This window comes from Nyctereutes procyonoides, unplaced genomic scaffold (genome assembly GCF_905146905.1).
Source record: "Nyctereutes procyonoides isolate TBG_1078 unplaced genomic scaffold, NYPRO_anot_genome, whole genome shotgun sequence".
Classification (NCBI taxonomy): Eukaryota; Metazoa; Chordata; class Mammalia; order Carnivora; family Canidae; genus Nyctereutes; species Nyctereutes procyonoides.
The window spans coordinates 7316812-7330503 of record NW_026575052.1 but is presented as its reverse complement, the minus strand read 5'-3'; the positions used below and the strand labels follow the sequence as shown (position 1 = coordinate 7330503).

Sequence of the window (13692 nt, the reverse complement as noted above, 5' to 3'; positions counted from 1 at the left end):
ATTTTCTTTCTTTTCTTTTTTCTTTTTTTAAAATATTTTATTTATTTACTTGATCAAAAGAGAGTAGGGAAGGGCAGAGAGTGAGGGGGAGGAAGAGGGAAAGAATCCAAAACAGACTGCACTGAGCACACAGCCCAACGCAGGGCTCGATCTCACGACCCTGAGATCCTGAGATCGTGACCTGAGCTGAAACCGAGTCAGACGCTCAAAGGTCAACCAACTGAGCCACCCAGGTACCTCCCTGGGGTGGACACTTTCTATGACAAACTGCTTAAGTCTTCCCAGGGGACGTGCCTTGACAGTCACAGGAAGGGGGGCAGAGCCCGGTGAAGGGGCCTCGGTGACCCAGGATGGCTCAGGATGTCCGAATTGCCTGGTTCCCCCCAGTGCCTACCCATGTAGGGGGCAAGGCTATTTCCCTACTCAGCTTGAGCCTCCCAACTTGTCCCCTGATCACCCCCTACTGGCCCTGGGAAGGGGGTGTCTGTGAGTTCCTCTCTGACCCGCAACCACTCGTCGGTGCAAGTGAACAAACCAGACCTCAGGGAGCAGGTGTCTTGAACAGTTTGTTTTTCTGGCCATATTGTAGAAAACTCTTGAAATATTTGAGCTGGAAAGCCCCGTAGAGAGCTTCTAGTGAGCCCTTGCCTAGTGCAGATGAGGAAACTGAGTCCCGCAGGGGAAAGAACTTGTGGCCCTGTGTGCCAGGGCCACACAGCTAATTACCTGTAATAGTGTTGGTACAAGAGCTTGTGGGATCTGAGCGGTCAGGTGCTTTCCTCCCAAATTTTGGGGGATCAGCTATAAAGAAAACCCCTAGGGCAGTAAGAAGCCAGTAGTGGGTTCCAGTCAAGGGAGGCACATCCATCAGACGATCCCTTCATTCAGCAAAGACTGGGGAGACCTCTGGGTGCCAGGGGCCGGGCCGCTTGCTACAGCAGGTCTGCGCGGGTGTGGCCGCCCTTCCTCCCAGTCCCCATCCTGACGGGGACGGCCTGGCCCCTCCTCCTCAGCTCACGACAAACACAGCAGCGCTTTGCCTTTTCTGTGCAGGAACCTCCAGCCCCCACCTGGAGGCTTTCTACTGTCTTCTCTATCCCGGAGCTGGAGCAGCTGAGTCATAGCTCAGCCCCCAGACAAGGAGACGGAGGGGAAAGGCAGGGGCCTTGCTCCCACGCATCAGTTCCCAAAGGCCAGCCTGGGGGTCCGGGGCCCCCTGCCGGCCCGCACAGGGCAGCAGGAGGCGCTCCTCCCCTCCTTCAACCCCAGGCCCTGAGGGCTGGCAGCTGTGCCCTTGCCCCAGCTGGGCCCCAGGCCTCAGGCTCGGTGGGTCAGGCTGCCCCTGGGGGCGGGGGCTGCCAGTGACAGGCGCTCTCTGAGACACTCCCCTCCCAGGCACTGGGGGGCGTGACCCGCTCTCTCCTGGAGAAGGTGCAGATGGGTGCTCCTGTGAACCTCAGAACAGCCTTGGGAGGAGGTGCGGCTCTGCTCCTTCATTACGGAGGAGGAAACTGAGGCTCAGTGCGCCTGGGCGAGCCAGCCCCGGGGTACGCAGTCAGGAAAGTGGTGAGGCTGGATTTGAACCCAGGTGGCCAGGCCCCGCAGCCCAGGCCTGAACCCGCGCCTCACACAGGGCCTGATGGTTTGGGGAATTCAAGGTGAGTAGAAGGGCTGCCCGGTGGCTCAGCGGTCTAGCGCCGCCTTCGGCCCAGGGCGTGATCCTGGAGACCTGGGATCGAGTCCCACGTCGGGCTCCCTGCATGGAGCCTGCTTCTCCCTCTGCCTGTGTCTCTGCCTCTCTCTCTGTGTCTCTCATGAATAAATAAATAAAATATTTTTTTAAAAAAAGGTGAGTAGAAGAGCCGGGCAGGGGACTTGGGGAAGCAGTTTCGCTCCGTCCCCGGACCACCACCCCACGGGGTGTCACTGTGGTGCCCCGTCGGGCGCTCAGAGCCTCGGTGGGAGAGCAGGGCTGAGGCCCAGGCCCAGCGTGGAGGCGGCTTCAACCACCCTCACTTTGTGGGGTCTCCTGCTTCTGTCCTTTGAGCTCCATCCTCACCCCACGTCCGAGGTCCGGGCCAGCCCTGGCCATCTCCCCCCCATCACCGGGGGGCACTCCAGCCTCTCTCCGTGCTGCTCCACGCGGAGTCGCCCGTGACCCTGCTGCTGCCCTGCTGGTAGCCGGGGAGCTTTGGCAGCCCCCTCCCCAGCTCAGCGGCCAGTGGCTTCTCTGTCCCGCGAAGCCCTGTCCTTCGGTCGGGGTCTGGGTGCTTCTCGGCTCGAGCAGTGCAGGCGAGTGGGTGAGGCCACCCCCGGCCCCGGGACCCCGCCGCTGCCTGGGCGGGAGCACCTGGGCCATCTGTGGCTCGACCAGCGGGGACCCGGCCTGTCCTAGTTTGTTCTGCTCTTGCCCGAGTGGCTTTACCTCCTCACACTGGAAAAATACTGCAGTCACAGCTCCGTGTCCGCCACGCAACGACGTGGCTGCCTGGAGAGGAAGCAGGGAGCACCAAATTAGTTTCCCCGCTGCCGTCACCCTGAGGCCTGCCTGAGCTGTGGGCCGTGGGCGTGCTGGGCAGCAAGCGGCCCTTCGCTGGCCGTGATCCGAGGGTCTAGGAACGTTCCCGTTTCCCCGGAGCCACAGCAGAGAGGTGACAGGAGTCGTGTTGACAGGGCGAAAGAAGCTTTCAGAGCCTTTGGGTGACTCCAGGGCCAGCCCCCGGGAGCTGAAGCTCCTGGTCTAGAAGCCACCTTCATAATCATAGCACTACTACCAACGACAGTGAGGATGCCAGCTGGCATTTATGGGTCACCTGCCCCGTGCCGGGCGCTGTGCCAAGCATGGGATGGACCGTATTTGCCTGGATCCCCGCCGCCTCCCTACAGGGACGGGTATCTCATACCCATTTTACAGATGTGGAAACTGAGGCCCAGAGAGGTTAAGCTACTGGCTCGGGGCCCCACAACAAGGAAGAGGTGTGGTGGGTTTGAGGCTGAGTCCCCCCGGAGCAGAGACCCTGCCGCTTGCAGGGAATTTGAGGTGCCAGCCTGCACTGCAGGAGGGCGGGGGGGCCTGAAGTGGGCCCTTCCCTGGGTTCCTTGGGGGTCCCCGGTCCCAGCCGGCTCTGAGCCGTGCCTGCTGCCCACAGCTGAAGGAGCACCCGGAGAAGGGCGTGTACGTGAAGGGGCTGTCCATGCACACGGTACACAACGTGGCCCAGTGCGAGCGCGTCATGGAGGCCGGCTGGAAGAACCGCTCCGTGGGCTACACGCTGATGAACAAGGACTCCTCGCGCTCCCACTCCATTTTCACCATCAGCATCGAGATCTACGCCGTGGGTACGTGGGGCTGGGTGGGCCGGGGCCCCCAGAGCCGGGTTCCCACTTCTGGATGACCCCGCACGTCCTGAGGTCGGGCGGGTCCCATCTGAAACTGGGGGAAGATGCTCGAACTGCCTGGAGGCAACTCGAGGACCCTCCCGAGCCAGGGCCCATGTTTCCGGGACAGACGGCCTCGCCGACGGTGGTACCGGCAGCTCCCACTGAGCACCTGCCACGTGCCCCGCAGTTGACGTGCTGCAGCTCATGTCCTCCTTGCAGCGCCCCGGGAGGTGGCGGCCAGCATCACCCCCATCTTACAGATGAGGACACCGAGGTCCTGCAACCAGAAAGCATCGGAGCTGGGCCTCGATCCCAGGGCTCCGTCCAGCGTGTACCGCCCAGGCCTTTAGGATTCTCCTCTTTCTCTGCAGTGCTCCCCACCCTTCCCTTTCTGGAAGAGTCCCAAGGAAGGGAAGGGGAAGGGAAGCAGCTGGTATTTCTGGCCGCCAGTAGCGGCTGTGCTGAGCACTTGACGGGCTGCCTTCCGTTTACACCCCATGGCCGTCCTAGAAGCAGGCATTCTAATTGCCAAGTCACAGATGGGGAAACTGAGGCTCTAGGCCCTGCAGTGGCTTGCTTGTGCAGGGTCCCACTGATGAGCAGGGGAACTGGGGTTCGAACTCGGTCTCTCTGACATCTGGGCTTTGCTGCAGCTGCCGCCAGGTCCATGACGATAGAACTCTCCAGAACATGGTAGCAGGAAGCAATCTGGGCCCAACTAGAAACAATTCTGGAGAGATCCCCGACCCAAGGTCAACGCCGGGGCACCTCCTACCATGTCACCCAGCCTCTGTGCTGACCCTGCCTAGGCCAAGCTCCTGGTGCTTGCAGGGTCTGAGTCTCCCCGGGATGCCATAAGGCTGTGGGTGGGGGGCAGGAACCAGGGCAGGTGAGGACAGATCTGGAGGGAGGAGGACAGAGTGCCTTTTGGGGTGCCTCTTGGTCTTTGCAGAAGGGTTTGAAGGGTGGGGCGGGCTGCGTGGGGACAGGCTTTTAAACAAATTTAGTTTTTATTTTTATTTTTTTGAGAGAGAGTGCGTGAGTTGGGGGGAGAGGGGCAGAGGGGGAGAGAGAATCTCAAGCAGGCTCCCTGCTGAGCCTGGAGCCCGGCGTGGGGCTCGATCTCACGACCCTGAGATCACAAACTGAGCTGAAATCAAGAGTCGGACACTTGACCAACTAAGCCCCCTGGGTGCCCTGTAAACAAACTTAAAAGACATCAATCATTTCCATTGTAAAATAAGTTTGATTAAGATATTTAGGAATTGGAGAAACGTAGGTGAAATTACTTGTAAACACCACTATTAGCATTTGAGCGTATTGGGGTTTTTTTGGTCCTTTTTTTCCTATGAAAATTATATACACAGTCGAACACTTACACCGTATTTAGTTTCTCCCCCTCATTCCATCCTCCCGCCGTCACTGAGCACCCTTCCTGCCGCGTCTGTGTGACCACGGGTGCCGGCTGGTGGGCAGCAGATCCTTAGAGGGCAGTGGGTGCCTTCTAGTTTCGGGCTGTTGCAAATAATGCTACAAGGAACATCTTGGTGCACAAAGCCTTTTCTGCTTTTATTTTATTTTTTTTAAAGATTTTATTTATTTATTCATGAGAGACACAGAGATTGGCAGAGACACAGGCAGAGGGAGAAGCAGGCTCCCTGCAGGGAGCCCGATGGGGGACTCGATCCCAGGACCTTGAGCCCAAAGGCAGAGGCTCTACCGCGGAGCCACCCAGGCGTCCCCTTTTCTGCTTTTAGAGCCAGTTCCTCGGAGAGCATTTCCTGGCGTAGACCCGTCCTGGGGCAAAGGGTACAAACCTGTGTAAGTTTTCTGGTACATTCTGCAGAGAGCTCGCCAGCCAGGAGCACCATTCCAAGTCCCTCAGTCCTGCTGTTTAAAAAAAAAAAAAAAAGGTAGCCCCAAACATCAAGCCCCCCGTGTGTCCGAGCCTCTCGTGGGCACCAGCCAGACTCGGGTGCACAGGTTGCTGCGCGCAAGGGCAACTCCGAGGCCAGTTGTGGTTTCAAGCAGCAGGAAACCGAGGAGGAAGCCCCTGCCCCTCCGCCTGCCTGCCCCCCCTCCCGTCTTGTCGGGAACTGAGTCAAGCGATTTTCCCCAAGTTTCATAGCTACTGACATGGAGTCAAGATGGGGCCCCCCCAAATCTGCCTTCTAAGCCTGTGCTCTGAGCCCCTGCTACCAGCAGTGTGCGACTCCTGTCACCCTCCGCACCAGCATTTGCCGTGTCCACAGGGCCTCGGTCACCGCAGGACCGGGGTTGTTCTCGGGGACGGACCCCTGCTGTGTGCTGGGCCCCGGGTCATCTCTGTGAAACTGCTCTCCGCGCACTCCTCCCAGCACCCAGCCCGAGTGGGAGCTGCTGTTAGTCTCCTTCTGTGGTTGTGAGAATTGAGGATCAGAGAGGTGCATGGCTCTGCTGAGGTCACACAGCGGGGAGGAGGCAGGGCTGGGCTGGGAACCAGGTCCCAGGGCCTCCAAAGCCTGCAAAGTCTCTTTTGCAGTGAAGGATACAAGGCCCCAGGGACCCAGTCACCTCCCCCCAGCCTTGGCCCCACGGGAAATCTGGAGGAGCTAATGTGATCACTGAAAGAAATCCCGCTGCACTCAGAGAATAGTCTGGACCTTCCAGCCCCGGCTCCCCGAGCCAGGCAGCCCTGTGTTCTGACCTGGGGTCCACCACTTAGCAGCAGCATGACCTCGGGCAAGTTACATGCCTTCCTGAGCCTCAGTTTCCTCTTCTGTAAGATGGGGACAGGGGATAGCACCTCCCCCAGGGGCTCCTATGTGGCGGAATGAGGCCCTCGGTGGTGGGAGCACCCAGCGCCTGGTGACTAGGTGCCCCCCGTGGGGCTCACCCAATGACCCTCACCCTCTGCTGGTCCCTCTGCAGATGAGCGGGGCAAGGACCACCTCCGGGCGGGCAAATTGAACCTGGTGGACCTGGCGGGCAGCGAGCGGCAGTCCAAGACGGGTGCCACGGGGGAGCGGCTCAAGGAGGCCACCAAGATCAACCTGTCGCTGTCGGCCCTGGGCAACGTCATCTCGGCCCTGGTGGACGGGCGCTGCAAACACATCCCCTACCGGGACTCGAAGCTGACGCGGCTGCTGCAGGACTCACTGGGCGGCAACACCAAGACGCTGATGGTGGCCTGCCTGTCGCCCGCAGACAACAACTACGACGAGACGCTGAGCACGCTGCGCTACGCCAACCGGGCCAAGAGCATCAAGAACAAGCCACGCATCAACGAGGACCCCAAGGACGCCCTCCTGCGCGAGTACCAGGAGGAAATCAAGAAGCTGAAGGCCATCCTGGCCCAGCAGATGGGCCCCAGCAACCTGTCAGGTGGGAAGCGGGGGTTGGAGGTGGCAGGGAGGGCCCGGCCTGGGGAGAAAGGCCCTCTCCCGTGGCCTCCTGCCGCGGGCCGCCCACCCGAGAGATCAGAGGCGCCGCCCCATCTCCTCTCCTCCTGGGAGCACAGCTTCTGAACAGAGGGAGCCCTGCTTGGTGATGGCCACAGGGTACTGCTCCCTGCTGGGCTCAGGAAGCCGTGTGTGTGTGTGTGTGTGTGTGTGTGTGTGTGTGTGTGTGTGTGTGTGTGTGTTGTGCGCTTCCCGCCTCCAGGCCGCGCATCCACCGTCCCAGCCGCCTGCCTGCCGTCTCTGTGGCAGCATCGTGATGCTGTGCCGCTGAGCAGCAGGGTGACTCACCCCCCCACGTCCCACCCCCACTCCCACTTAGGCACCTTGTGATCGCAGCTCTCACACCCAGGTGTTTGGCTTCAGCTGGCAAGTAGGAATCCATCTATCCGCGCAGCTCAGGCCTTGTGGGGGCCTTGCAAGCTCCAAGGTGTTATTTACTTGAAAATCCCTTGGGGAAGGGAACTTAAAAGAGCCTGAGTCCATCTATTCACTCCTCCACCTCCCTTCCCACCTTCCTCTCTGTCCATCCATTCTACGTGCCTGTTCATCTGCTCACCCATCCACCCATCCATCCACTCGTCCACTCACCCATCCAACCACCTACCTACCCACCCACCCATCCATCCACACATCCACTCACCTATTCACCCATCCACCCACCAAGCCATCCACTCACCCATCCACCCATCCATTTACCCACCCACCCACCCATCCATCTATCCATCCATCCATCCATCCACCCACCCATCCATCTATCCACCCCTCTATCCATCTACCTACCTACCCATTTATGCATTCATCTACCTACCCTTCTGTCTACACTCTCACCCTCCCACCCACTCCATTATTTATCCATTATCCATTTATCCATTTAATCCACTCATCCCTTCACGCATTCTATCTACCCATCTCATCCGTCCTGCCATCTATACATCCATCTATTCGTTCACTCCATGCTGCCATCCATCTTTCTGTCTGTGCTTCCACTCATCCACCCATCCATCCATCCAAAGCCCCCTGCGTGTGGACCTGCTACGGACACCGGCATATGGAGATGGATCAGATCCAGGCTCTGCCTCCTGGGCATCCAGTCTCCTGGGGGAGAAGGACACTCCAGCAGACCATCAAGTACATGTAGGCCAGAGAGAAGTGGCCACTGCAGGGCAGAGGGGAGTACAACACCAAGTCTGTCTGGCGGTAGGGTGTGGTTAGTCCGGGAAGGCTTGGAGTGTGAGCTCGATGGTGGCGGGGGGTGGGGGGGAGGGCGGGGTTCGGGGTGGACTCGGCATTGCTCGGTTGGCAGGTGAAAGGTGGGCTAAGAGCTTGTTTCTTTCTCTAGGACTTAGCTGGCCCTCCGAGGGGCCGCCTCTCCCTGGCCAGCAGTCCCCCATGAAATCAAACATCACAAAATACAGAAAAATTTTAAAACAGTCGCTACACAGCATCTTCTGGACTCCAGATTTGAACATCCAGCTGTGTAGCAGTCCTTACCAACCTAGCGTGTCTGACACTGAGTTCCTGACCACCCCCAACCTGCTTGTCCCTCCAGAGGCGATGGCTACATTCTCCTTCCCAGTGTCCATGTCCCCAACCCTGGGGTGGCCCTTGGTTTCTTGTTTTCGCTCAAACCCATACCTGGAGCTGTTCACTGCTGTCCTGAGTCGCTAGCAGGTCCTACCTGAATTCCTGCAGATCACCCCCCAAACAGGTTTTGGGGTGTCTGCCCTTGCCTCCCTCAGTACGTTCCCCACACAGCACCCAGGGAGGTCTGTTCAAATGCGAGTCCTCTGATGGCCCTGCACAAACCCTCAGGACTGGTTTGCCTGAATCAAAGGCAAAGCCCTCAGCACAGCTTCCAGCGTCCCCACGATCCACCCCATTCCTCTCTGAGCTCCTCTGCACCCATTCTCTCCCTCCCTCCCTCTGCTCCAGCCACACTGGCTCCCTGGCTGTTCCTGGCTGTCCAGGCTCACACCTGCCACAGGGCCTTTGCACACTGCTCCCTTCTGCCTGGAAAGCTCTTCCCCAAGATCCCTGCCTGCTTCTCTCTCCCACTTCCTTCAGGTTGCTGCCTCTGCCTCCCTTATCTAAGAGGTCCTCCCTGAACATAAATTGCAACCCTTCCCCTTGGTTCTACTCCTGAGCACCCTCCCTGCTCTCTTACTAGAACGCATCCCCTTGTAACATGTTAGCATCTCGCTTATTTATTTTGTGTGCCTTCTTCTTCCCACTGAAAACTCAACATGGGTGTGGAGTTTGGTCTGTTTTGTGCAATGCTCGGTCCTCAGTGCCTAGAACATGCAGGTGCTCAAGAGATATTTGTTGAATGACTGAGTAAATTAGTATTTTATGTAGAGACGTGCTTGAAAGAAATCCAATCCTGTGACGTGTGTTTTGAGTAAGCCTGTAGTGTTTTCTTGATGGATTTCTGATTGGTGCCTGCAGAGTGTGTGCGCCTTGGTCACAGCCCTCACTTCTGTCTTTCTCTCAGCGCTGCTGTCCAGTCAGGTCCCCCTCAACCCTGTCCAGAGTGAGGAGAAGCTGGCGCCCCCCTCTGCGCTCCAGTCTGACACAGAAGCCGAGAAGCAGCTGATTCGGGAGGTGGGACCTCTGGCAGGGGGACGGGTGGCAGGCAGGGGTGGGGAGGCCCCTGGGAGCCATGGTGAGGCTGTGGGGGCCTGGGGCCCAGCCTGTGTGGGGCAGACTGGGTAAAGCCTGGAGACTGAGTCCTGTGGGCTGGAGGGCTGGGAGAAATCGGCCGACGTCCCCAAGGGCTGCCCATGACAGGCAGAGGCTTTTACTGTTTGGGGAGGGGCTCAGTGTGGTTCCCCAGATGGATTTTGTCCTGGCCCCTGCAAAGGTTCTGGGAGTTCAGGTGCTCCTTGCCATTCCTCTGCCTGCCTGGAGGCTCCCAGGTGGGGCCGATGTCAGGTCATCTCTGGAGCCCTGGGCCTGGCTCCTGGAGAAGTGCAGGGAAAGGACCCTCAGGGATGGCTGGGCCCAAGCCCACAGAATGAGAGAAATCACGTCTTAGGGGTTCAGGTGGGTTCGGGATTCAGGTAGCAACAGGTGGACAACAGTCACAAAACAGTAGGGCTAGGGGCGTTGGCCAGGGGCTGGGATGGAAGCTTGCCCCCTGGAGGAAGCCTGGTTGGATGAGCAGGGACCCTGGCCTGGTCACCAGAGAGGAGACCTGGTCCAGCCTGGCTGCTCCAAGGACCCAGTGGTTGGTGGGTCCTTCTGCCCCGGGGATGGCGTGGCCTGGTCTTCATGGCTTAGCTCTGTGGACGCCCCGTCCGAGCACGACCACCTGCTGTGACCACCAAGGCTTTCCTCGGGCCCTGGTGTTTCTTCTGGGAGCCGCAGCTGGAGGAAGAGGTGTAGGTGTCTGTCTCTCCTCTCTCCTTCCTTCCTTCCCATTTCACTTAGGACTCTCCTATTTACTGAGCACCTATGTGCCTGGGACCATGCTTTCCTTTCCACTCCAGAACCAGTCAGGGCACTCGGGGTGGGGGTGGGGGTGGCCCCTGTGTGGAGCGATGAGGGGCCCGGGCCAGGGATGGGCTCAGCTCTGAGCCCCAAGTGTGACTCTGGGCTTCAGTCTCCTGACTGCACCAGGGAAAGGGGGGGATTTGGACCAGAAGATTCCTGGGATCCACCCGGCTTTTACTTTCTGCAAGTCCAGCCCCTGGTGGGCTCCGTGCCCTCAGGCAGGCTGCGGAAGCTCTCTGAGCCCCTGGATTGGTGCAACAGCAGCTTTCCCGCTGCCGCTGCCATGACAGGGGGAGCGGTCTTCTCACCACCAGGCCACAGAATTGGCACCAAGCAGGACTCGGGGAGGTGGGAGGGAGGCCTGGGTTTGCAAGTGTTTCTTGAGCACCTGCTGGCGCTGGGCCCTGGCTGGAGGGGGTGCCGGGGGGCCACGGAAGAGTTGTTCTCTTTCAAGTATTGGAGGTGACCGAGCACGTTGTGTAACTGCTGGAGGTGATCTAGCACCGAGAGAAGTCGGCGCTCCAGGAGGGAGAAGGGGGTTGGGAGCAAAGTCGCTGAGCCGGTGGCTTAGCTTCATGTGGCTTGTCCACTATCACAGGAGGACGAAGAGGTTTCGGGCAGGCCTGTGGGTGGTCGGGAAGGTGAGGGCCGGGAAGGTGAGGGCAGCTCAGTGTTCTCTGGGAGGCAGGTAAAATGGGAGGGGTGGAGGGTTGCAGAGGGAGGGAGCGCGGAAGGACCCAGGAGGGGCACAGGGGCACTTAAGAGGCCCCCTGTGGTTTGGGGTCACACATTTACGACTGGGACTGGAAGTTGGCACTGCTGTACGTGTGCATGTATGTGTAGGTGTGTGCATGTGCATGTGTGTGAGCACGTGCACGTGTGTGTATGCGTGTGCCTGTGTGCCTGTGTGTATGTGTGCATGTGTGCCTGAAGGAAGCTCACAATCCATGCGGTGGAGCGGCAGAGTGGTGGTGGGTCTCCTGAGAGGTGATCAGGGAGGGCCTCTTGGAGGGGATGTCACTGAGCGGAGGCCTGAGGGAGAACCTGCTGGGGGGCGAGGACAAAGGCCCTGAGGCGGGGTTGGGGGGGCATGGGCCTGTCGAGTGAGCAGCAAGTGGCCCATGTGCCCCATTTGGAAAAAATGAGGTATAGTCACGGGGTGGACCGTCTGGATTGCTGGGGACTCGGGTAGCGTCGAGAGGCTTGGGTTTTGTTCTCGAACATAGGAAGCCACTGAGACGTGGTCTAACGGGCAGGAGTGAGGGTGCGTGTGGGGAAGGTTGGGGGCAGGGGCAAGAGGCAGACGGGCCGGGAGGCTATTTGGACCAGCGCTGGGGTGACGGCAAAGATGGAAGGAGAAGCAGAGGAGTAAAAATGTATTTCGTCCTCGACAGGTTGAGGATCATCTGGTTAAAACGTGTTTATTGACGAGCAAAGGTGTTCGTGATGTATTGCTGTGTGGAAAGTCTTATATTATTAGTCCATTAAAGATGCAGAGCAGGGGAGCACCTGGGAGGCTCGGATGGTTGAGCATCTGCCTTTGGCTCAGATCCCAGGGTCAGTGATCCCAGGGTCCCGGGATCGAGTCCCGCATCGGGTTCCCGGCTGAGCAGGGAGTCTGCCTCTCCCTCTGCCTCTGCTTCTTCCCCTGCTTGTGCCCTCTCCCTCTGTCTCTGTCTGTCTCAAATGAATAAATAAAATCTTTTTAAAAAAATGCAGAGTAGGGGCGCCTGGGTGGCTCAGGTCGGGCGTAGGATGGAGCCTCGCACTGGGCTCTGCGCTCAGCAGGGAGTCTGCTGGAGATTCTCTCCCTCTCCCTCTGCTCCTCCCCCTACACTCTCTCTCTCTAATAAATAAATGAAATCTTTTAAAAAATGCAGAGCAGGGCAGCCCCAGTGGCTCAGCGGTTTAGCGCCACCTTCGGCCCAGGGCCTGGTCCTGGAGACCCGGGATCGAGTCCCACGTCGGGCTCCCTGCAAGGAGCCTGCTTCTCCCTCTGCCTGTGTCTCTGCCTCTCTCTCTCTCTCTCTCTCTCTCTCTCTGTGTGTGTCTCATGAATAAATAAATAAAATCTTAAAAAAAATGCAGAAGTAAAGTTCAGAAGGGTCTTCACCCGCCAATATCGTCCTCGTGCTGTGTAGGAAATTTTGACTCTGTTCTTTTGACTTCTTGGTATTTTCCCGGTTGTTTGATTGACAGGGGAGGCGAACCGAATGATGTGACGCTGCCAACCCCCGTGTCCCCCCTGCCCCCCCCAGGAGTACGAGGAGCGCCTGGCCCGGCTGAGGGCCGACTACGAGGCGGAGCAGGAGTCCCGGGCCCGGCTGGAGGAGGACATCACTGCCATGCGCAACTCGTACGACGTGAAGGTGTCCACGCTGGAGGAGAACCTGCGCAAGGAGACAGGTGGGTGCCCGGCCCGGGCTGTCACGAGGGTGGTCGGCCGGCTCCCCTCCCCATTTTACTAACGGACGTTTATAGAGCACCTCCTGCACGCCAGGCTCAGTTCTAGTTACGCCTCACGGCAGCCCCGCAAGGCAGCTATCACAATGATCCTCATTTGGTAGGTAAGGAAACTGAGGCACAGAGAGGGTGAGTAACTTGTCTATGGTCACACAGCTGGTAGAGTCGAGTCAGGATTGGAACCCAGGCAGTGTTCTTATCCACACAGCATTGCACCCGGGAAACCTTGGCCGCAGGCTGGGCCCTAGCCGAGGCTGACCTAGCCTCACAATGCATCACCCATATTTCATAGGTAAGTTCCTTCCCCCAGTTCCTGCCTCTTCTGGTCTCCTCTCCTTTCTGAGACTGCCTGTTACCAAAGCAACCACATCCCAAAATAAGGATTCAATTATTAGCAAGGACTTTCACCTAGCTGAAGGTTTTCGTCATGTTTTTTACATTCTGGAATGTTCCTCCCTACCATTATCATCCAAACACCTGTGCTGCCAGGCAGCTCCGACTTCCTGGTACTCACCGAAATACTGTAAAATCCTTCTTGTAATGAGGACGATATCGGTCACATCATGGGGACCATTTATCGGGCATTGCTGTGTGCCGGGTGCTGTGTGCTGGGTACTCCCTCAGTGAGCGAGGACACGGGGAATCCTCACATGGCCAGTGTGCAAACTGAGGCTTGGAGAGCTTCAGGCTGCTGAGCTCTAGGGACTGGGTGTCCTCTTTCTGCAAAGGTAGCGTCAGGACTCTCTCAGGGGAGCCCAGGCCACAGTGACAAAGAAGTGGATGGAGGGAATGCCCGTGAGCTGGGAGCCCCGAGGAGGCCTGTGGGATTGCAGCCTCGTCCACTCTGGCTGACTCAGAGGACAGGGGAAGGGCAGATTCTGGCATTTTCTGCCCCTCACAGTGTGCCTCCTGTCCT

General features: G+C 58.6%; 1 protein-coding gene across 1 annotated transcript in view; it reads left to right on the top strand.

Moving 5' to 3' along the window:
* The window catches only part of KIF17 (kinesin family member 17), a 43485-nt gene that overhangs the window by 8185 nt on the left and 21608 nt on the right, over positions 1-13692 (top strand). The window contains exons 4-7 of the mRNA XM_055331755.1: positions 3150-3339; positions 6292-6744; positions 9313-9422; positions 12572-12719. Coding sequence (XP_055187730.1) covers positions 3150-3339; positions 6292-6744; positions 9313-9422; positions 12572-12719 — 901 coding nt within the window. The remainder of the gene's footprint in view (positions 1-3149; positions 3340-6291; positions 6745-9312; positions 9423-12571; positions 12720-13692) is intronic.